This window comes from Capricornis sumatraensis, chromosome 1 (genome assembly GCF_032405125.1).
Source record: "Capricornis sumatraensis isolate serow.1 chromosome 1, serow.2, whole genome shotgun sequence".
Taxonomy (NCBI): Eukaryota; Metazoa; Chordata; class Mammalia; order Artiodactyla; family Bovidae; genus Capricornis; species Capricornis sumatraensis.
Genome location: NC_091069.1, coordinates 102,169,721 through 102,192,727, shown reverse-complemented (window position 1 = coordinate 102,192,727; position 23,007 = coordinate 102,169,721). Strand labels below are relative to the sequence as shown.

The window sequence follows — 23,007 nt, the reverse complement described above, 5'->3', positions numbered from 1 at the left end:
GTGGTCAGCAGGGGACGCATCATGAGGTACCTTATCCCCAGGACACATGTCTTAGTCTGTTTCGGCTGCTATAACAGAATGAATGGCTTATGAACAACAGAAACTGGTCTCTCATAGTTCTGGAGGCCAGGAAATCCAAGATCCATGTGCCTGCAGACTCAGCACCTGGTGAAAGCCCTCTTTTTGGATGTGCACGGCCATCTTCTCACTGTATCCTCACATGGCAGAAGGGACAAGGAGGGCACTAATCCCATTCATAAGGGCTCCATCCTCATGATCTAATCATCTCCCCAAAGCCCCACCTCCTAACACCGTTGCACTGGGCATTCAGATTTAACCTATGAATTTGGGAAAGACACAAAAATTCAGCCTCTAGCCACGCAAGAGCCCTCAAGGCAAGTTTAGTGCTCCTTTTGTGTTACATCTCTGAGGACACACTCACTTCCACACTACTACTTTTTAAAAATGGGGATCCACTCAAGGGTTGTAGTTAAAAGCATGGGGCCTGGGGTCACTTCCAGGCACTCTGCTACGAGATCTTGGACAGGTGACCTTAATCACAATAAAGTACCTTTTGTTTCCTTATCTGCAAAGTGGAGATAGGTTCTTATCTCTGAAGGATTGTGGAGAGGATTATAAACAATAATCTGAGAAGCAATCAGAGCAGTGCCTGGGACAGAGGAGAGACTTAACTGCTGTCTTTATTGTTAGGAAAGCCGAGGCTGACAATTCCATTCAGGCTTTTACCATCTCTGCTGCCATTCTAGACTGCCCACATCATCTTAAGTTTTGGTCTCTGTCTCAACTCCTCTTGTTAGGGAAGAGGGTCACCACCTCCATGCAGGGCAGAGGGAAGGGAGGCAGCTGCAATATCACTGCCACCCCCTACCAGTGAATTCCCTGAGTCTTGACTCATTGGAAAAGACTCTTGATGCTGGGAGGGATTGGGGGCAGGAGGAGAAGGGGACGACTGAGGATGAGATGGCTGGATGGCATCACTGACTCGATGGACGTGAGTCTGAGTGGACTCCGGGAGATGGTGATGGACAGGGAGGCCTGGTGTGCTGTGATTCATGGGGTCGCAAAGAGTCAGACACGACTGAGCGACTGAACTGAACTGAAAACTCTATACTCTCCTAACTTCTCAGGTGCCAGAGAGAACAAAAGCCAGTCCTGAAACACAGAGAGGGTATCAACCTGTATTTGAACAAAATGGAACCAAATACCTTTGCTCTCCCAGTGAAATCCGTTGCCTCACAATGGTTCATCTGAAATGTTCTGCTAACAGGAGAAACCATGGCGTTGAGCAGTTAATAGCCAACACAGTTTTTTCTTAGTTAAAGCTATTCATGTCCAAGCTTTTGGAGCAAGACTGGATGAAGGGAGTTCTTGCTTAGAGCATGTGCCCCAGCGAATTCCACCTTGGTGTTCTCTAAGAGAATGCAATTAATGGGTCAATTTGATTGGGGGAGAAAACAACTACTCCAGGACTTTTTCAATACAGCAGACTCAACGAAGCAGTGTAGTTCTAACAGAAAAAATATTCATGAGGATGGAAAAATACAATAAAAGTAGCAGAACTTAGGGTATATAAAATCAAATTATACTATATATGAGATCTTTTTTATTCTGAAGGCTAAATGTCCCCAGTTATACACATTCCCATGGAGATTGGCTTGTTCACAGGAACAAATTGGAAAGGTTTTTAAAAAGAGAGGCGTTATATAATTGACGCACAATTCTGAGATTTCAAATATATGCTCTTACTCTGCTGGCTGCTGCACATTCCTCCTGCTTAATGTACTGAGAACCTAGATTTCAACAGAAACAAACAGGTTAGATTAATGAGATGCTGAAAAATGTCAGCTTTAAAGGAAATCTTATATTTTTAATACATTGTATCAAATAGTTATAAAGAGCCAAAAATCTACAGTAACTTCTGATTTCCAAAAATGAACCCCAAAGTTTTCCTGGGGCGGGGAGAATCTCATACAACCCAAACTCCCCAATCAACCCAACATGAGGTTTGACCATGAACTCTCTTATTCAACGAAATTCCACACGCTGCATTTAACTCAGTCGCTGGAGGGCACTCTCACAGCCTGAGTAAAAATCACACTTACACGTGTCAGGTCTGAAACCTTTTATTCGACAGGCAATGCATTGTTCAAACTAATTTTGGAAGGAGTCTATGAATCGATGGAGCCCGCTGTGTTCCTTCCACTCCTTCGTGGAGTGGCTGCCTTCAGGTAAGCGGACCGTGTGATAGCTGCTCTTGGAAAAAACGTCTGCGTTTCACCATGAATGTCATGCCTAACGGTAAACGTGAAAGGAGAAGACGGACTCCGCAGGCAGGACGGGGGCCCAGAGACACAAGCTGATCTCTGGTGGAGGCGCGGGCACACGTTCTCCTGGAAGGCAACCTGAGTTCTGTATCCGCGCTTCATCTGCAGTTTCTTCCCTGCCTGAGCCCTCTCTCTCTGGGGGATTCTGAAAGACTCACATTCATACCTGTGGGCACAGAACCTCGTCCCTGGCCCTTTTCAATGGTGTTCTTGTCTTCGGGCATCTCTGGCCCGGGGCCCGGGGCCGTGCGTTCGTCTGACTTGCTTGCCTGGTTCCTCCCTCTTCCCTGAGCTCGATCTCTCGAAACCTGATGATAAAATCTCTCTTCAGTTTCACAGTTTGTTTGCCTTGATTGAGTGGCAGTTCGAAAGGAAGTGACTCGTCAAGGAAGTAGACATTCTTTACCCGAGCACTGTTAAACCTATTTTATGATTTGGGGCATGTCACTCCAAGCTTGCGATTTCTTTCTGGCCAGCTCCATCCAGGAGGGCTGATCTGTGCTGCTGTAGCTGGCTCGCTTCAGCTGATGCAATTCTTTCTCCATCATCACTGCCGACTGGGCTGCTGGAGAGAAGACAAAACAAACGGAAACGTGAGAGAAGAGTTTGGACTTGCACTTAAGCTTCTTGGAGGCCTTTTAAAAAACATGTCTAGAGTCTTAACCATGGTATCAAGCATAAAAAGTGCAAATGTGTGAAGAAGATGTCGGCATAGGATAATTTACAGTTCCAGCAATGTGGTGAGTTGAGAGAAACTTTCATGATAAAACTGCAGGAACTCTGTGTGTAAATATTCTTAACACCACTGAAAGGGACACTTAAGATAGGGTTAAGATGGTGAATTGTGTTATGTGTATTTTAGCAAAATGAAAACTAAACTGAAAAATACGGTTACATGCCACAAGAAAGCTGAATCTAGAAACATTATGCTCAGCGAAAGCAGCCAGAAACAAGAGAACACATATTTTATGATGCCATTTATAAGAAAGGCCCCCGCAAAAGGCAAATATACAGAGAGACAGAAAAGAGATTAGCGGTTGCTTAAGCTGGAGGGGGGCATGGTGAATGACTGTGAATGGGTATGGGGTAGCTCTTTAGGGTGAAGGAAATGGTCCAAAATTGGACTGTGATGGTTGGACAACTTGATAAATATATACTCACTGAATTGTATGCTTAAAATGGGTGAGATTTTTTTGGGGGCCGTGTGAATGATTATCTCAATAAAAGCTGTTTAAAAAAAAATCAACATACAACATTAAAAAGCAATCATTACTGCTGTTTAGATGATGACTCTTTTCAAGACCGCGTGGACTGCAGCCTGCCAGGCTCCTCTTTCCATGTGATTTCCCAGGCAAGAATACAGGAGTGGGTTGCCACTTCCTCCTCCAGGGGATCATCCTGACCCAGGGACTGAACCTTCATCTCCTGCTTTAGCAGGCAGATTCTTTATCACTGAGCCACCAGAGAAATAAAGTCACTCTTCTGCAAGTTAAAAAAAATAATAATAAATAATTGAAAGATCAATGTGGCAGGACTTCCTTGGTGGTCCGGTGATAAGACTCTGGATTCTCAATGCAGGGGGCCTGGGTTCAATTCCTGGTCAGGAAACTGGATCTCACATGCCGCAACTAAAGATTCCATGTGCTACAACGAAGACTCGGTGCAGTAAAATAAATAAATATTTTTTAAAAATTAATTTGGCAGCAAATAATTCAGAAAAGACAAAACAGAACAAAACAAAGCAGGACCAAACCTGGAAATGCATTTCTAAGGGCTCAGCACTATTTTCGGGTTTCATACCCAAATTCTGATGGGACAAGGAGACTCCTCTTTGCAGGCCCTCCTGGAGGCGGAGCTTTGCCCCCGGCCTCTGGTCCGCAGGAGGCTTGGCCGGGGCCAGCAGGAACGACTTGCTGCGGACAAAGTCGGCATGCTTCCCGGGCTCCTGTCAGGACACAAGAAAGACACATGCGGTCCCTCGCCTGAGACTCAGATGGGGACAAGCATACCCACAGGTGACGAGCCATAAAGGCTCCTCCACCCACGTGGCTAACACTGCTGGCACCTTCCTGGGATGCTCTGGTTCACAACTGGCTGCCATCCAGCCTCCAGGATGGAGTTGCTCACGGCCTGCTCCTGATTCCTGACCTGTCCTTGGTCCTGGCCAGGTTCCACTGGAAAGGCGAAAGGAACCATGTTTGGAGATAGTTTTATGACTTGTAGGACACTTGGGATGACCGTGGATGCCAGGATCACTGGCGACTATTTGTTTTATAAATTCCCTAAGCCTGCTTGGCTACAGCAGCGGTTTTGGTGAAGATGAAGAGAAGCAGGTTCAACTGAAAGCTCAAGCTCACTTCCCCACATGGCTGCAACATGATCTGGGATTTTTACTGTGGTGACTGGGGAGAACCCAAAAGCTCTGAGTGTCAGCCTGCTTTTAAGCACCATTGTTTGCATTGGAGAAAACTGTTTTCAGTCTGGAGTGTACAAGGGACCCCCGGGGTCCAGCCCTACGGGCGTTGGTGAAGAGTACGGACCCCAGTGGGTGGCCAGGGCAGCAGCACATGCAGGGCTTGGTCATTTACTGCAAAATGAGTCAAGATGGGGCTGCTGACATGGTTGCCTAGCATCCAAATGGGAAGTTATTTTCACCCCGGGTCCCTTTCTCCAGATGCTGAGCTATGTTGCCAAGGAGCCGGGAAACAGAGGGTTGTCTGCACTGCCTGAGTGGCCCACGGCTCCTCTGCTGCCCTGGGCGCAGGGCACATGCACGGGGCAGACATCAGCTGTCATCACACACGACGGTCGCTATAATGACCGTGCAGGACATGGGGCCATCACGGGGTCCCAGCCCCCAGCCCCCACCTGGGGCACTCCCCTGCATACACAGAGAGACAGAGGGTCCACTCTAAGCACCTGGGTTTTCTCGGGTACCTTGGCGGGCCTTCCTGTGTCAGACTTCAAGGTCCGGGCCGCAGGTTTGTCTTCCTGGCTGGGGGGCTGCTCCAGAGGTCCTCGGCGCTTCTGGCGCCCCACGGTGATCCAGGGAGGCACAGGCTGGCTGTTGGTTCCAGGCCCTGCTACCTTCTCTATGGGTAAAGACACAGGTCATACAAAGCAATCCTGGTCACCTCCAGCCTGGCCTGACTTCTCCCACCCACAGCACACGGCACAGGGGCTCTGGGGTGGGTGTGTGGGTGGGGGTCTGCAAGCCTCCTTGGAGACACTAGTCCTTTTCTTTCGGGGACTTTGTTTTCTCAGTTATGTTATGTTCAGTCACTAAGTCATATCTGGCTCTTTGCGACTCCATGGACTGCAGCACACCAGGCTTCCCTGTCCTTCACAATCTCCCGGAGTTTGCTTAAACTCATGTCCATTGAATTGGTGATGCCATCCAACCGTCTCATCCTCTGTCGCCTCCAATCTTTCCCAGCATCAGGGTCTTAGTTAAAGATGATTCAAAGAGCTTATGCCTCTCCTGTCCGAGCCACAAAAAAATCAAATGCAACTGCTCCCATACACACATTTAAAAGCAACCTTCCTCCTATGGGATGTTAGGGAATGAGATAAGAGTCAGTACCTAGACAGAGAAGATTTCTCTAAGACAGGCCTGTCCCTTGGGACCAGTATACACTACCCAATACTCGATATGCTTGGAACACTATGCTTCTCTTTTCTTTTAAAAATTGGAAGCAGAATCTTCCCCTGTGGACACTGACACCAAGAATAAGCCACAACTATTTTCCTTGATGTTTGGGAGAGAAGAGAAAAAAAAATGCTTTTAAAACAAAACATTGTGATGAGTTTCCTTCCACGTTCACAGAGCTTGCTTTGGGTGGTAAAACTGTGGGTCGTTCCCCTTTTCCCTTGCCTTTCAACTCTTCTGTATTTTTATATTTCCTATGATGAGAATTTACTCCCTTCGTCAACAGAAAAAAGAAGCCAGTTTTTTTTTTCAAGGAAACCAAGTGATTAAATAAGTGGCTTCTCATGGGTGTCTGGAAAGTTCATTGAGCTCAAGGCCTATGAGCTGGCCTCCCTGAGCATCTGCCCACCACCCACAGAGCAGACGGCCACGAATCCCCATCTCCAGCCTGGCTTCTTCCTGCTACCCATGTCCACAGGGCGCCCCTCTCAGCAGGCACAGGCTGTACCATGACACAGCACACATGGGGACATCCAGGGCGGGACAGTGCCCTTATTCTCTGTGGCCTGACAGACACCACCCCTTGATCGGGTGTGTTTAGAATTTTACTCTGTCTGGTTTGGCTTCTGCCTCCAGTTCAACGCGGAGTCCCCTTCTCCCACCCCCAGTCACCCAGGAGGGGCGAGAGAGCCACTGCCCTGTGAGCTGCTTCTCCCACCAGGGTTTGCGCCGCACAGGCCTGCCCTCGGCCCCTGTGACCCGCTCCATCGCCTCGACTCGCCCCTAGTCCCTGCAGCCCTCTCAGGCTCTTCCCCATCTCTTCCCCAGCACTCTGCAAAACGCTCAGGTCTCCCACAGCTCAGAGAAAAACGTCTCCAGAACCTCGCCACTTCCCCGCAGCCCCTGTTCTCCACTCTCCTCTGCCCGTGTCTCTTCAGCTAACCCCGGACTCAGACACGATGTGAACACCATGCTATCCATTCGCCCAACCACTGGACCGCAGATCCGGGGCCTCGCCTGTCCTCCAGCTGTTTCACCCCTGCAGCTCAGCTGGGACCACGTAGCCCCCTGTGGGCACCCCACCGCCAGGACCCTGCCGGATTCTTGCTCATAAACCTGGAATTCCCCCTTGTTCCTGATCCTCAGCCTTTCTCTCTTCCTTCCCAAGTATTCTTTGCTCAGCTCCTAACTTCAGCACTCACAGTTGCTCAGATTGCTTCTAAATGTGTAATCCAGCCCTACCTTCTACTCTGAGCCAGAGCCCAGCACTTCTACTCCCCACCCCTCCTTCCCTTCTTCCTCCCTCCCACTCATTCCTTCCTTCATTCATCCACTCCTTGTTTGCTATGGGCATGGATTGTGCTTAAAAACTAAGATGGTAAAGAGAAAATTGTTTCTTTAAAGAGCTCTGGGCTTCCCCGGTGGTCCAGTGGTTAAGAATCTGCCTGCCAATGCTGGGGACACAGGTTTGATCCCTGGTCCGGGAAGATCCCACATGCCACGTGGCAACTAAACCCCTGCACCACAACTACAGCGTCTGTGCTCCAGAGCCCACGCTCTGCAATGAGCAGCCTGCACGCCACAAGTACAGGCCCCCACTCACTGCAACTGGAGAAAGCCTGTGTGCAGCAACAAAGACCCAGTGCAGCCAAAAACAAATACGTGGCGAAGACTGGAACTCGCTGCACTTCACAGCGTGCTGTGGACGCGGGGTAACACCGATGGGTGGGAGCTGAGGATACTGTCTGCAACTGGGATCTGAAGAAGGAAACTTCTAGGCTGAGAAGACGGGCAAGGAAAGGGGACAAAAGACAGCGATGCTGGCAGGCCAGCTTAGAGGGGCTGAAGGACAGGGTGGGCCAACTGAGGGGTCTTCCTGGCCTTTTTCTTGTCCAATACCCAGGTTTAAACACTGGGTATACTCTGGAGGAGATTGCATGGAGAGTAAGTGTGAGTGGGGCTGGAGGCAGGGAGAGGGGTGGGAGGCTGTGGCCACGGTCCAGGAGAGGTTGGACAGCAACTCCAGGATCGTCCCTTCAAGTCTGCCAAGCTCCTGTCTGGATATCGCCTCCTACAGGAAGCCTGTTCCGGTCACTCAGTTGGACACATTCCCCGTCCTAACCCTGCTGGAACTCTCCTGAGACGTTTGCTCCACTGTTTGGTACTAAACACAACTGCCAGCTGACCGACCACCCCACTGACATATGCTTTTGGTCACCAGAACTGCTTATTTACTTAACAAACAGCCGGCAGTAACTACATATCAAGTGCTGTTCTAATATTAGCTTATCTAAGGTGTAACTCTGCGCTCGGCTTCTCATCCAGAGAACCGAGCAGTCGCTCGGCACAGAGGCAGGCAGCGTGGCTCATTTCACTGGAAGTCTGCGTGTCTCATCCCTCTTTCCCAACTCTTCCTTCCAGAGAGTACTCATAATCTCTGTCTTTCTGGAGTTTTCCTGCAGGGAGGGGTCCTTTTATTCCTCCCAGACCTTCTCTTCACACTCACTGGCTGGTTGTGCTCTCTGCTCTCTCTTGGCCCCTGACATCTGCCCACACAGTTCTCCCGGCAACAGCCAGCACATGCCAGTCTCCACTTCGGACAAGGAGACTGGAGAAAAGCAGGGCTTTGACAGGGCTTGAAACTCACTATCTCAGTCAATAAAATTATTTTGAGTGATCGAACCTGGCTCATCTGCACTGCAGGTGATTCTTTACCCACTGAGCTACCAGGGAAGCCCCTACTTTATCATGTAATCTTTTTAAAAACATTAAAAAAAAAAAAAAAGGCACTCCAAATTAATCAGGACTCACGCGGTGCTTGGGCGGCGACCAGGGGAGGAAGTCGGTCCCTGCTCACCCTCTTTACGCCCCTTCGGGCCTCCGCGCTGCCTGGGGTGCTGGGACCACTTGTCTTTTTTTGACAGTTGGCCCCCGCCCTCCTACTCCTTCTCTGCAATTCTCTGAAGGCTTACCCAGAATCCCCCCTCCCATTTCCATTTCCTAACTAAGACCCCAGACCAGCAGGGGCAGAGAACCTGCCTCTCCGAACTCAATGGTACGATGCAGCTCCCAGAGAAGCGCTGCTGTGTCTGCCAGCCTTCTTCTCGGGGCGCGGCGGGCAGACCGTCCATACGCCGCTCCCCTCCTCCTGGGTCAGGAGGCCCTGCTCTCATCCCAGCTCTTCTGAACCCACCTTCCCTTCTCCTACTCATCGCCTTTCTCACAACCTCCACACCCCCGTCCGGGAAAAAAAGCCCCTGCTGCTTTCACTGTCTCCCCCTGGAGTGTTTACATCATAACAAGTGAGTGCTGGAAAGGCCTGGACAGTGCCCTCTGCCCCCGGCTTACGGACAGGTCAGTACAGCATCTTGTGCCCACTGACCCACAGAGGACACAGTTAAACTGTGATGATAACTATCAGCGTGTCAAGGTTTTACAACAAATCCGGTCCTGGTGAAAAGGGGTGATGGGCTGATGGAGTTAAACAGTGTTTTGGGTCAACACTGCCCAGGGTCTGGTAACCCAACGTATTCGTGGAGGGGACAGATGGGCAGTCCATGTCCAGGGCCAGGGTTTGTGCAGGCTCCAAAGCGCCAACTCTAACAGTTTGGGGTGGGGCTTCCCTGGTGGCTCAGATGGTAAAGAATCCGCCTGCAGTGCAGGAAACCTGGGTTCAATCCCTCGGTTGGGAAGATCCCCTGGAGTAGGGAATGGCTCCCATTCCTGTATTCTTGCCTAGAGAATTCCATGGACAGAGGAGCCTGGTGGCTACAGTCCATGGGGTCACAAAGAGTCTGACACAACTAAGCGACTAACGCTAACCCACTCACTCACTCATATAACTCTTTTAAGGCTCTGTGACTCATAGGTAAAATTTGTGAAAAAGCATTTTTAGAGAAAAATCAATGTGTGAACCACATCTGGATCTGGATGTGCAGGGCTGGGCATCTGGTCACCCAAGGGCATGTGAACTGGAGGCTCCAAGGGTCAGACGCTTGGTCAGGCTCTTTGCTTGAGTTCAGGGCCTGAGCGCAGGCCTCAGCATGTGAGGGCTGGCAGACCTTGTACCAACATCCAGCCCAACTCCCACACCTCATGGTGGTGACCTGGGAGCCAGCAACAGGCTCCAGGGCACAGAGCTGACATGGACGAACCTGGATCGAAAGCTCATTTGCTCAACCACCACTGTCTGTGCAATTAGGACAGTCTCTAAGCAGAAGACAACGCCAGAGTCTCCTGAGCACAGAGACAACCCATCTCCCTGTCCTGCCAGTGATGGAGCCAGGACCTCATATGGGTATGAGGACAGAAAGTGAAAGTGAAGTCGCTCAGTCATGTCCGACTCTGAGCGACCCCATGGACTGCAGCCCATCAGGCTCCTCCGTCCATGGGATTTTCCAGGCAAGAGTACTGGAGTGGGGTGCCATTGCCTTCTCCAATGAGGACAGAAGGACACTGTAATTTGAAAACAATTTTGAGGGCTTCCCTGGCAGCTCAGCGGTAAAGAGCCCACCTGCCAGTGCAGGAGACATGGGTTTGAGCCCTGACCAGGGAAGATACCACATGCTTCGGAGCAACCGAGGCTGAGCACCGCAACTACCAGGCCTGTGCTCCAGAGCACGAGAGCCAAAACCACTGCAGCCCGCTCACCCTAGAGCCCGTGCACCGCAGTGAGAGAAGACGCCGCAGCGAGAAGTCTGCACGCTGCAACTAGACAGTGACCCCCGCCTCTGTGCAACTAGAGAAAGACCCAGCACAGCCAAAATTAAATAAATAGATTAATTTTTAAAAAGCTGGGACAGGAGAATCCCATTCCCACACCCTCCCACACAGCCAAGAGGAGGTTTCAGTACATCCCTGGGAAGCGTGACTGTATGGTATGAAACCGCATCACAGTCTGCAGTTAAAATGCTCTTGCTGCCCTGTGAGTTACGACTAACCTCATTTTACAAAGGAGGAAGCTAAGACACAGCAGTTGACAAACTCATTTGCTCAGAGTCTCACAACCCGTGAGGGGTGGACCCCAGAATCACACCTCCAAACCCAGGCTCTTCTGTCTCCCCACCCAGTGCCTGCCTGGCTCACTAACCTGCCTCATCCCTGCCCTTGGTCGCACAAACAAGGCGGAGGGCCACCCACTGCAGGTCGGGGGCCACCCCTCCCATCCCGCCCCTGGTACAGATGTCCTACAGAGAAGTGAAGTCGTTGATGTTCTTGGAGCTGCTGGCGGGGGGCGGGGGGCGCTGGAGGAGACGTCAGAGGGAGGGAAGGTGTGGCAGATGAACTTGGGGAGGCAGAAATGTTGACTTTGGCAAGAATCTAAACTGCCTTAAATGCCTTACACAGGAGTGTGAATTTTATTCTAAACATAATGGGGAGGCATCCAGAGGATGTAAAAAATTTGTTTTAATTGGAGGAACATTGCTTCACAATGTGTTGGTTTCTGCCTCACAACGCACAGCAGCCACGTGTATACATGTGTCACCTCCCCTTTGAGCCTCTCTCCCACGCCACCCCCTCGAGGTCATCACAGAGCACCAAGCTAGGCCCCCTGTGTTATACAGCAACTTCTCACTAGCGACACCCTGAGAAAACTGTAATTCAAAAAGGCACATGTACCCCAGTGTTCACAGCGGCACTATTTACAATAGCCAGGACACAGAAGCAACCTAGACATCCACTGACATTCACAAGTTTGAAAGTTCTAGGGTTAGACCCGTGACTTGGGAAGAGAGAGTGAGGAGTTGGAAGGAGAGGGCGCTTGCAGGGGTCAGGTTAAAGGTGCTGAGAGCTGGCCTGGGGGGAGGTAGGGGAGGACAAAGACCTGCACATTAGGATGACCAGGACGCGCTGACCAAGGTGTAAAACGTGACTGATCTTCTCCATCCATCAGATGGAAGAAAAGAAACTAAAAACAGACTGACAACACCTAGTGCAGATGAGAGGTGCAAAAACAGTCTCATCTCTGCTCTTAGAAGCGTAAACTTGCGCAGCCTTTATCAGGGCCATCTGAAGTTGGCTATTAAATTAAAACTTTCTAGCTCTGTGAGCCAGAAAATCCACTTTTAAGAACCTATCCTATGGCTTCCCTGGTGGTCCAGTGGCTGAGAATCCGCCTGCCAAGGCAGGGGACATGGGCTTGATCTCCGGTCCGGGAAGAGCCCACATGCCACAGAGCAACCAAGCCTGGGAGCCACAGCTACTGAGCCCACTTGCTGCAGTCACTGAAGCCCGTGCGCCCAGGGTCTGTGCTCTGCAACAGGAGAAGCCGCTGCAATGAGAGGCCCGCACACACAACTCGAGAGTGGCCCCCGCTCGCCACAATCAGACAAAAGCCCGAGCGGCAACCAAGACCCAGCACGGCCAAAAATAGATGAATCTTAAAAAAAAAAATCTGTCCTAGAGATAGAATTCCCCAGTGGTTATGACTCCAAATTTTCACTTCCGAGGGCCCAGTTTTGACCCCTGGTCAGGGAACTAAGTTTGACCCCTGGTCAGGAAACTAAGATCCCACAAGTCTCATGGCATGGCCAAAAAACAAAACAAAAGAACAGTCTAGCCTAGCTTAGAGAAATGATTGTGTGAACACACAGAACTAAAATGAACAAGGATGGTTACTGCAGCAGTGTTAGCAAAAGGAAAAAAAAAAAAAAACTCTCTCAACAATCGGAATGCGCTTCGGCAGGAGAATGGCTAAAGAATATATGGTATATGTACTCTGGTGGCTCAGACGGTAAAGAATCAGCCTGCAATGTAGGAGACCCTGGTTCAATCCCTGGGTGGAGAAGATCCCCTGGAGAAGGGAATGGCAACCCATTCCCGTATTCTTGCCTGGAGAATTCCATGGGCAGAGGAGCCTGGTGGGCTAAAGTCCATGGGGTTGCAAAGAGTTAGACACAACTGAGTGACTACACACACACACACACACACACACACATGGGGTTGCAAAGAGTTAGACACAACTGAGTGACTACACACACACACACACACACACACACACACACGTTGCCCTTAAAAAGAATGAGGCCAAGTGGCTCACTCTGATCAGAAAAGATGCCCACTCCTTATTGTGGAGTGAAAATGTCTAATTGCAAGCTAACACGGATAGCATTTTTATGATAAAAAAAAGATTGCTGGGGACTTCGCTGGCAGTCCAATGGTTGAAATCCTGTGCTTTCACTAAAGGGAGCGTGGGTTCAGTTCCTGATTAGGGAGCTAAGATCCTGCATGCCCACTGGTGTGGCCCCCAAAATAAATAAAAACTCAAAAAAAAAAAAGATCGCTGCACCTACTTGTCAACATTGATGTAATTCTGACCACAACCGGCATGAGAAACAATAGGGACGAATCTCTTAATGGTGGTGCGTTTTGCCTGTGTATATGTGTGTGGGAGGGGCTTAGGGAGGTTCAGAGGTGCGTGGAGAGGAGGCCACTAAATCGTTTTCTGTCATTTAAAAGATTATTTCAAAACGTACGTACAGTGAAATTCATTTTTCTGCCATACAGTTCTATGAGTTTGAATACAGACTTAAGATTCTTGTGACAGCCACCACAAATGGGCCACAGAACAATGCCAACACCCCCCAAAACTCTCTCCCTTTGCAGCCACTTATTCAGTCCCTCAGTGGTGCCCGACTCTTTGTGACTCCATGGACTGCAGCACACCCGGCTTTCCTGTCTCCCGCCATCTCCCATTCCTGCCTAGAGAATCCCAGGGACAGAGGAGCCTGGCAGGCTGCAGTCCACGGGGTGACAGAGTCAGACATGACTGAAGCAAGTGATCACGCACGCACGTCCACGGAGTCGGTGACGCCATCCAACCAGCTCGTCCTCCGTCTCCTCCTTCTCCCCCTGCCCTCAGTCTTTCCCAGCACCAGGGTCTTTTCCAGTGAGTTGGCTCTTCGCTCAGGTGCTCAAAGTGCTGGAGCTTCAGTGTAGTGAGAGCAGGCGAGCTTCAGGACGCCGGCACCACACCCGCTGAGGGGGTCGGCGTCCATCCCGGCTCTGCTCGGGGGAGAGTCACCACACTGGGCAGCAGGCAGGCATGAGCAGCTGCACATGGTCTGAGGAGCCCAGAGGAGGCAGGGGAACTGAGGCACAGAGTGTGGACCGCGCTTACTTGCCAGGAAGGGACCACGGGGGTAAGGAGGAGGATAAAAAGAAGGGTAGGGGTGAATGAAGTTGGTTTTCTTTAAGAATAAAAGACATGAATGTATTTTTAGGATACCAAAAAGATTAAAAAAAAAAAAACCCACCAAACTCCTTGTATTCTACGTAAACAAACTTGAATACACTGAAATAACTGCCATTAGAGAAGGTGACAACCTCTTTGAGCTCATTTCCTTCAGAAAATGTCCCTGACATCCAAAGACAAGAGGGACATCTACCTATACTCACCACCTGCTGCCTCCCTGGGCCCTAAGTTCCCCGACGGCAAGGCTGCCATGCTCTTCCTAACTGCCTTTTGGGGTCGGAACAGCACCGTGTGTGAGGCAGGAGTATGTGAATGTTTGCTGAAAGACCAGATGCATGAATGAGTGAGCCTGGCTCCCGGGCCTGCTGTGCCACAGCCCTGCCTGGAAGAAATGAGTTTGGACTGGAGGTGGAGACCGGTTATCCAACAAGGCCCCTGGTGAGAACAGCACATTGTCCAGCTACTCTCCAAAATATCCACCAAGTGTCCACCACTCCACGGAAGATAAGTCACACACACACGACTAGAAGGCAGGCCAACAGGAATAACATCCAGAGAATGAACTGAAAAGTGATGACTTTTTCTATGTGTGTTCAGTATTTCACCATTTTTCCTGTGGTAATTCTAATCCTGTGAGCAGAAAGGTGCTTCCAGCCTGGTAATTTAGACCGTGGGACAGACTGGTCCCAGCCAGCTCAGTCAGCAGAGCATGGGATTCTTAATCCCAGGGTCATGGGTTCTAGCCCCATGGTGGGTGGTTGCTCCTCAATATTTGGGCTTCCCTGTTGGGTCAGACAATAAAGAATCTGCCTGCAAGGCAAGAGGCCCAGGTTTAATCCCTGGGTTGAGGAGATCCCCTGGAGAAGGGAATGGCCATCTACCTCAGTCTTCTTGCCTGGAGAGTTCTGTGGCAGAGGAGCCTGGCGGGCTACTGTCCATGGGATGGCCGAGTTGGACACAGCTGAGTGACTACTACTTTCACTTCCGCAGACTGGTCCAGCAGAGGCGTGGGAGCTGTCCTGCACCCATGAGCAGGGCTCCTAACCCAGGGCCATTCACCGGCTGCGGCAGGGAGGTGAGCAGGTTCACCGGTCTCCTGCGTGCCGACGAGCACAAATGTGCTGGGCTCACAGTGAACACCCCAAGGGGCCCCGTGAGACTCAGCCCAGGTGGCAAGCTGGGCTCCTGTTTATTGCAACAACCATATTCTCCCTGAATACCACATCCTGGGGTTTCTTCATCTTGAGAGCAGACAGACAGGGTGTGAGGAGAGGAGGGGAAGGAACTGGAGTCCCCGAGGCAGAACGGGGCCCACTTGGGGCCCCTCCATCACCCAGCTTATGGTTGCACCCCCTCAGGGGGACAGGGGAGGTGGCAGCCCATCTGGGGGCTCTGGGTAAAGTGCTCATAACGAGATAATGAACAGCAACAATTAGGCCTTCCTAGAAAACTGGATAATATGTTATTACAACTTTTTATTATCTGTATGTTTTATGTGAATTTAATTGCCTTTAGCTGCTGTAATTTGGGGGCAAGGACGGTAGCAGAAGTTATAATAACAAGTTGAACTACAAGCAGACTCAGTGTCTGGGGAAGGAGTGGAGACCACTTTACTTAATGGGCTCCAGGAGCCGGGGCTCTGAGACTCTGCCCTGGCCTGTGGGAGGCAGCCTCCAGACTCCACGGTTCCAGGTGGGACGAGAGCAGCCCCGCCCTCTGTTGCCTCTCATGCCTCAAGTCTGGAGAAGGAAATGGCAACCTACTCCACTATTCTTGCCTGGAGAATCCCATGGACAGAGGAGCCTGGCAGGCTACAGTCCACGGGGTCACAAAGAGTTGGACATGACTGAGTGACTAAACCACAACCGAGAGGGTCAGTTCCCAAAAGCATGTAAGAATTATCTCCTGTCTTTGCACTGATATGAAAATCACTCCCTGTGCCCCCTCTAGTGACCAGGACTCTTCCCTTCCAGAATTCACCTGAGTAAGTTATTTCTAAGGCTTAGGGAATGCTAACAAAGTTAGACAGATGAGACAATTCTCTTCCACTATTTAAGCAAAGAAATGAGTAAGTATGATATTGCATTTTACGCGCTGCGCTAAGTCGCTTCAGTGTGCTCAGCTGTGCTTCAACCCAGGGAGGGAACCCGCGTCTCTTACGCCTCCTGCAGTGGCAGGTGGGCTCTGTACCACTAGTGCCACCTTAATTGAAAGAAAAACACTGATGGTTTTTCCTATGGTCTGTGACTACAGACCATTCCAGCCAGCTGTTCTTGACAATAGCCCTCCCAGCTTGGGCTGAGGAAGTTATAAATTATCAGTGTGTCAAGCATCGCGCTCTGAAGTTTCTTTTCCAGCTCTGACCACGAAGCTGAGTATCCTGTGTTTAAGTTCCATTCATTTGGCAAGCCCTTGACAGAAGACACCTTCAAGTCTAGGCCACGAAGGTGGATGATGCTGAGGTCAGGGTTTCATCTGCAGCCCCCTCCTCCGTGGCTAGTTCAGTGGCTTTTTGAGTCACTCTATAATAGCTTCTGTAATCTGGAAATCTGCAGAGTGGATCACCAGTTACAGTTTGAACCTCCCCCAAAGCTCCCTATTATTCTAATGCAACAGCAGCAGCGCAAATTACAGCCAAGGGGTCTGAATCAGGAAAGTTACCTGTGGTGACTCTTTCGGGGATGTTATTCTGGAATCTTCACCCTGGAAACACCTGCATCTTTGGGTGTTGCCTTAGGAATTTAAAGCCCCTGATTATCTTTTTTTAATATAATTTTCTGATTTTTTAAAATTTATTTTTAATTGGCAAATAATTACTTTACCACGTTGTGTTGGTTTCTGCCATATAACAGCATGAATCAGCCTTAAGTATACATAAGACCCCTCCCTCTTGAACCTACCTCCCACCCCCACCCAATCTAGGCGGTCAGGGAACACCAGGCGGCGCTCCGGGTGTTACAGAGCAACTTCCCACTAGCCATCATTCACACTTTATATACGGTGATGTCTGTGTTTCAACGCTGCTCTCTCAATTCGTCCCACTCTCTCCTTCCCCCACTGGGTCCACACAGAGCCCTTTATACAAGGCACTTTTACTAATATCTTAGGAGAAAGGCCACAACGTCTTTGAACCTGTCTCATGTGTGCCCTTCATCGCTCTTTTAGGGTGTGAGATCCTGAAGAACTGGCTTCTATCTCAGCTGTCGCACAATGAGTCCTAAAGGAGTGCCAGACTTAGAGCACCCACTTAAAAGATCCTGTAAGTTGTGCTGTTTTATAAAACCTACCATGGAGAAATTTCTCCTTTGGACTCCCATATCACACACACACACACACACACACACACACAACTTGCATGCCTAGTTCCATCTTTGGCACACCAACTGCCATTAATAAAAGAAATCAGCAATGAGAGATTCTTTAGCTCTGCCGAATATATCTGTTTCCAACAGATCTGTTTCCAACACTATTTCTATAAATAGTGATGCATGTCAAAGACACAGAAAGGTATCTATTTTGTGTCTTATTTTAAAAGGCAGTTGCTTTAGAAGTTTCTTACTTTCTACCCCAACCTTAACACCATCTCCCTTTGGGGACAGTTCATGCCTAACCTGTGGAGGAACTCACAGACTCACGACTCCAGTAGAGGAGATGCTTTCTGTGTGAGGCTGGGCCCTGGGAGCCTGACTGTTAAATAGGAGGAGGTTTTTCCTTGGAAGGAAAGGTCAGAATGATGCTAAGTGACAGCAGAGCCAGATGCTTCATTTATTACAAAGAACCAGCTCAGGCCCCAGGAGGACCTCCATCCAGAGAACACACATGTCCCGGAGTCTGGGTCTCTAGAGGAAGAAGCATGTGAGTGGTCCACTGAAGACCCCACCTCCTCCCGGAATGTTTCCACATTTTCCTGACTTCTCTGAACAGGGCACGTGGGATCTTAGTTCACCAACCAGGGATGGAACTGGTGCTTTCTGCACTGGAGGCAAGGAGTATTAACCAGTGACCACCAGGGAAGTTCTCTCCATTCCTAACTCTTGATCAAATATGTTAGTGCTATCAACAGAAATTTTTATTTTTTTTTCCAGTTCTCCAGCAGCAAGGTTTTCACCGAATGCATTTACATACCTTAGAGATGCCCAGAGAGACGGTCCAGCTGACCTGATTTCCCCCTACCCCTCTGCACACACCCTCCCCAGGCCACTCCACCTGGTCTCTTACCAACTGCCCTGTGCGGTGACCTCCTCTCAGCCCGGCTCTCCTTCCGAGGATCCATGGGCAGCCCCACCTTCTCGGGGTCCCCAGAGCTGGTGTCAGGGGGCGCCGGCAGCTGCGGGAGGGTGAGGGTCTGTAGCAAGGGCTTCCTGGGCAGGGGCGGCTTGGAACTGAGCTGCTCCGTGGGCAGGGTCTTGGCCTTCCCCGGCTCACTGGGGGGCCTGGCGCCTCGGGTGGAGGGGCCGCTCCCCGGAGGTCCCTTGTCGTCCCTGGACAGCAAGCTCAGCCCTCCTCTCTCCAGCCTGACCTCCGCACTGTACCTCTTGATGGCCTTCCCCTCCGGGCAGGGAGCTTCTCTGTGTTTGAAGGACAGAGACGTGGAGCGGAGCTTGACGGGGAACGGGCCTCCTTCCCCGCCTGCCGCCCGCTCCTGGGCAGCCGGGTCGGCCGTGTCCGGAGAGCCGCGCTCGGCAGGGGCATGCGGCTTCCGAGGGCCGGGCTTGGGGCCCTGGGGCTCGGGGGGCACCGGGAGGTCGTCGAGGGCGGCCTCGCTTTTCCAGGCCGGGCCGCTCCGGAGAAGCGGCAGCCGGACGGCGGGGCCACGGGGCTCCAGCAGGCGGCCTCCCGCGCGCGGCCACTCCCGGCCAGACGACACCGAGAACTTCTTGGCGGCCCCGCGCGCCTCGCAGCCTCCGCGCTCTGTCTTGCGCTCCGGGGCCCCCGAGGGGGACCCCGCCCGCTCGGTCTTTGGGGGCCCCGGGGGGGCGGGTCCCTGCTCCGGGGATCGGGGCGCGGGCGCCTGGGGAGGCGCCTCGGAGGCGGGTGGCGAGGGGGCCTTGTGCTTCAAGCAGCTCTTGGGGGGCGGCGGGCTGGGGGCCGCGGCCGGACTTTCCGGCCCTGCACCCTCTGGCGTCGGCAAGTCCAGCGCCGGCAGCGGCTCCTTCTGGCCGGCCTTGTCTGTTCCGTCCAGACCAGGGGGCGTCTCCTGGGTGGCGGCTGGGCCTGGCTCAGGAGGGGTCGTGTCCCCCTCGGGGACGCAGGGAGACAGTCGACCCTCGACGTTGTCTCCCGACGCACAAACCGCCTCATCCGCTGTGTCCCCACCTGGGGGACACGCGCTTTCCGAGGACAGGTCCTCCCTCTGGTTCTCGCTGTTGGGATTAGGGTCTGGGGAGTCTTCTGGGCGAGATGGGGACTCCGAGTGGGGAGTTCGGCCTGACAGGGGCTCTGTGACCTCCATGACCTCCAGGGTGGCTTCCAGCGTGCCCTGCGGGGTGTCCTCTGGGGTGGCCGGGCGGCTGGAGGAGTTCTCCCCTGGGGGGCTCTCCTCCTCGGTGCTGGCAGTGAGCGCTGGGCAGTGCTGCAGGCGCGCCCGCCTCACACGGGGCCCCACGGGTGGCAACATGGGGGCGGGCCCCTCTGGCTCAGAGCCTCCGTCCTGACCTGCCTCCTGCTGCCCAGAACTGGGCTGCTCCTCCGTGCTGACTTGGAGTGGCGGTTTCTCATCGACTTCCTCCTCCTCTGGGGTGCAGGTCAGATCGCTCAGAGATTCTGACTGTGCTCTCTGAAAGTAAAGGGACAATGGACAGCACCGTTAGGATGAATATTAGGAAGCCTGTGGCCTCCCCATAGGGCTTCCCAGGTGGCCCAGTGGTAAAGAACCCAGCTGCCAATGCAGGAGACACGGGTTCCACTCCTGGGTCTGGAAGATGCCCTGGAGAAGGGAATGGCAACCCACTCTGGCGTTCTTGCCTGGGAAATCCCATGGACAGAAAGTCCATGGAGTTGCAAAGAGCTGGACACGACTAAGCGACTAACACTTTCACTTTTCTTTCCATGTCCTCTTTGCACTTGGAGAACTGGAAGCTCAAAGAGGTCCCCGGTTCCGCCAAGACTGAGCTAATAGGTGGCTGAAGGGCAAAGCTGTTCTGTCTGACCCCCATGCTGCCCCAGAGCCCATGTCCCATGTCAGTGCCGTCTCTCTCCAGGGCTGTACACTCATAGTGAAGGAAGGCTGGTTTGCCTAAAAGCCAGTTCATATCAGGTCCAACACAGTCAGTAGCAAACCCTCTCTGTTAGGACAAAGCCCAAACTTTTCAGCTAAATTTGAAGTCGTATATTCTTCCATTTTAAATTATTTCTCCCACTCCCTACTCAGGTCAAGCCAAGCCCCTGCCACTGTATGTGCCAGATTCTGGATCTGAGCGACTGGTCGGCTGGCTGCTCCCTGCTCACCTCCAGGGCTCCCCCAGGACCTCCAGAGCTATCCCCAATTTCACTCCTGAAGAAACCCGTGCCTGGTGTGGTGTGACAGTCCTTGGGCCTTCCCTTGTGGCTCAGACAGCAAAGAATCTGCCGGCAATGCAGGAGACCTGGGTCAGAAAGATCCCCTGGAGAAGGGAATGACTACCCACTCCAGCTTTCCTGCCTGGAATATCCCACAGACAGAGGAGCCTGGCAGGCTACAGTCCATGGGGTCACAAAGAGTCAGACACAGCTGAGAGACTAACACTCGTGCTAGTTTTCTTCCGAGAGGTCTCTGGAGTCTACAGTTGGTCCACTTCCTCCCTGCTACCCACAAAGTCAACTCCTGCTCTTTTAGGAAGGAACGGAGATCAAGGTAATCAGGATCATTCAAAGCAAATGTGAAAATGACCAAAAGGCCGAGAGCATTGATGCTGGTGTTTTCAACAAGACTTTAGACCTGTCTTTAGATTCTTCAAGCATCACCCTGGCTGCTGCACACGTGCAGTGACCTCCTTCTGTCTTTTTAAGAAACACCCAGGGGACTGTCTGCAATAGGTTTTGGTTGTTATTTTAACACTTCCCAGCTGGCATCTGCTTGCTAACACAAGATAACCGGGGTGTTTGTGACGACACCAAAGCTAGCCATGCCATGATGCACAATCCTATTCCTCTGGTTTTGAAAAGAGGAACATGTGAAATTTCCAGAAGAATTTTCAAAGGTTTCAGGTTCCTAAGATGTTATTGGGGTGTCTCAGGTGGTGCTAGTGATAAAGAACCCACCTGCCAATGCAGGAGACATAAGAGATGTGGGTTCGATCCCTGGGTCGGGAAGATCCCCTGGAGGAGGGCTCGGCAACCCATCCCAGTATTCTTGCCTGGAGAATCCCCAAGGACAGAGGAGCCTGGAGGGCTACAGTCCATAGCGTCGCAAAGAGTCAGCCACGACTGAAGCAACTTAGCAAGCATGCAAGGTTTTACTTGTCTTTTGTTACTGAGGGAAATCCTTGATGTGGAAATCCTTTAGGATATGGGTCATGTTTTAAAATGACTGGAACTCAGGCTAAGTCCACATAAAGTTGAGGAGCAGGCCTGGCTTGGGTACATCCAGCTTGAGCCACTGGCAGCTCCAAGGGGGTTACAGTGGGGGACCAGGAAGGAGGAAGCTGGCATGGACCCAACAGTGACACCAGTGACACCTCTGTGTAATCCAGAAAATACAGACACCTCCAAAAACGTCTGCTCCCAACCCAGAAAGGGGGCAAGATGTGCAGAAGGCGGAGTTTAAATCGAGGAATGACCGAGTTTATACAGACTGCCTAAATCAGTCTGTGTAAATCAGTAAATCAGCCTGAAATCTTCTTATCCTAAAAGATGGGGTTCAAGAGCTAAGTCAAGTTGAAAAGTAAAGAAAGAGGAAGAGCTCTGCCCAGGGGACAGTAAGAGAGGATGATGCATTTCCACCCGGAGTACGAGCTGGGCTTCCTGCTGCCAAGTCCTGGGCAGGCAGTGGCTGGCCACACACACACCCTTCCAGGGCAAAAGACATCCCCATGGGAAGGAAGCTCAGACCTGGGCCAGAGGGAGCTGGCTTTGCCTTGTCCTGTGGCTGCGCTCGGCATGAGGGTAGGCAGATTGGAGTCAGTGGGTCTTGCAAGTCCCAGTGGCACTGAGCCTTTAACTGGAGAGAAACTGCACACAGAAGCATTTGCCCAAACACCTAGGTCCCCCCAGTCTTCAGGGGGACAGGACAGGCCATTAGCCCGAGGGTAACATGGCCTCCTTCTTTCTGCAGCGTTCTCTCTCTCAGAATTCAATCCTAATGGCATGAGTTTAAAAAGCACCTTCCACAATTAAAGAATGTGAAAATCCTACATTACTTCATGTAAACCTTTAGATGAGGAACAAAAGTTACCGTATGACTTGGGGTAAATTATAACATCTCTGAGTTCATTGCTATTCCCTTTATTTAAAATCTAGTCTGTAAACCAATTATATCAAGTCTAGAATTTTGATTCTGGAACATAAATTATAAACCACTTCCATAATATAATAAGCAAGAGACAGACAGGGAGAAAAAAAAGGAAAGCGCCTTCCACATGCCCAGAAGAAAAGCCGCTCTCTCCAGGGGGCCTCCGAAATCTGAGAGAGCCCATCCACTGCCTCCAGCTGAAGTGTCCAGCTTGCCCTGGTACCTCATCAACACCTCATGGTCTTGTCCTGAGGGAAGGAGGAAGGGATGTCAGTCTCTGAGTATCCCTTCCTTAGCCCTGTCATTCTGGGTGGCCAGGCTGGCCCCACACCCTGCTTCTCAGCTCATCTGGGGATGCGGCGTGGCAGTGGTGAGGGGGACAACTGTCCCG

At 51.4% G+C, this 23,007-nt stretch overlaps 1 protein-coding gene across 1 annotated transcript in view; it reads right to left on the bottom strand.

Moving 5' to 3' along the window:
* Positions 1–2,745: 2,745 nt before the first annotated feature.
* CRACDL (CRACD like) overlaps positions 2,746–23,007 on the bottom strand; it is a 49,021-nt gene continuing 28,759 nt past the window's right edge. The window contains exons 7-11 of the mRNA XM_068967361.1: positions 18,411–19,964; positions 15,349–15,373; positions 5,265–5,428; positions 4,146–4,290; positions 2,746–2,907 (exon numbers count right to left, since the gene is read on the bottom strand). Coding sequence (XP_068823462.1) covers positions 2,768–2,907; positions 4,146–4,290; positions 5,265–5,428; positions 15,349–15,373; positions 18,411–19,964 — 2,028 coding nt within the window. The 3' untranslated portion in view covers positions 2,746–2,767. The remainder of the gene's footprint in view (positions 2,908–4,145; positions 4,291–5,264; positions 5,429–15,348; positions 15,374–18,410; positions 19,965–23,007) is intronic.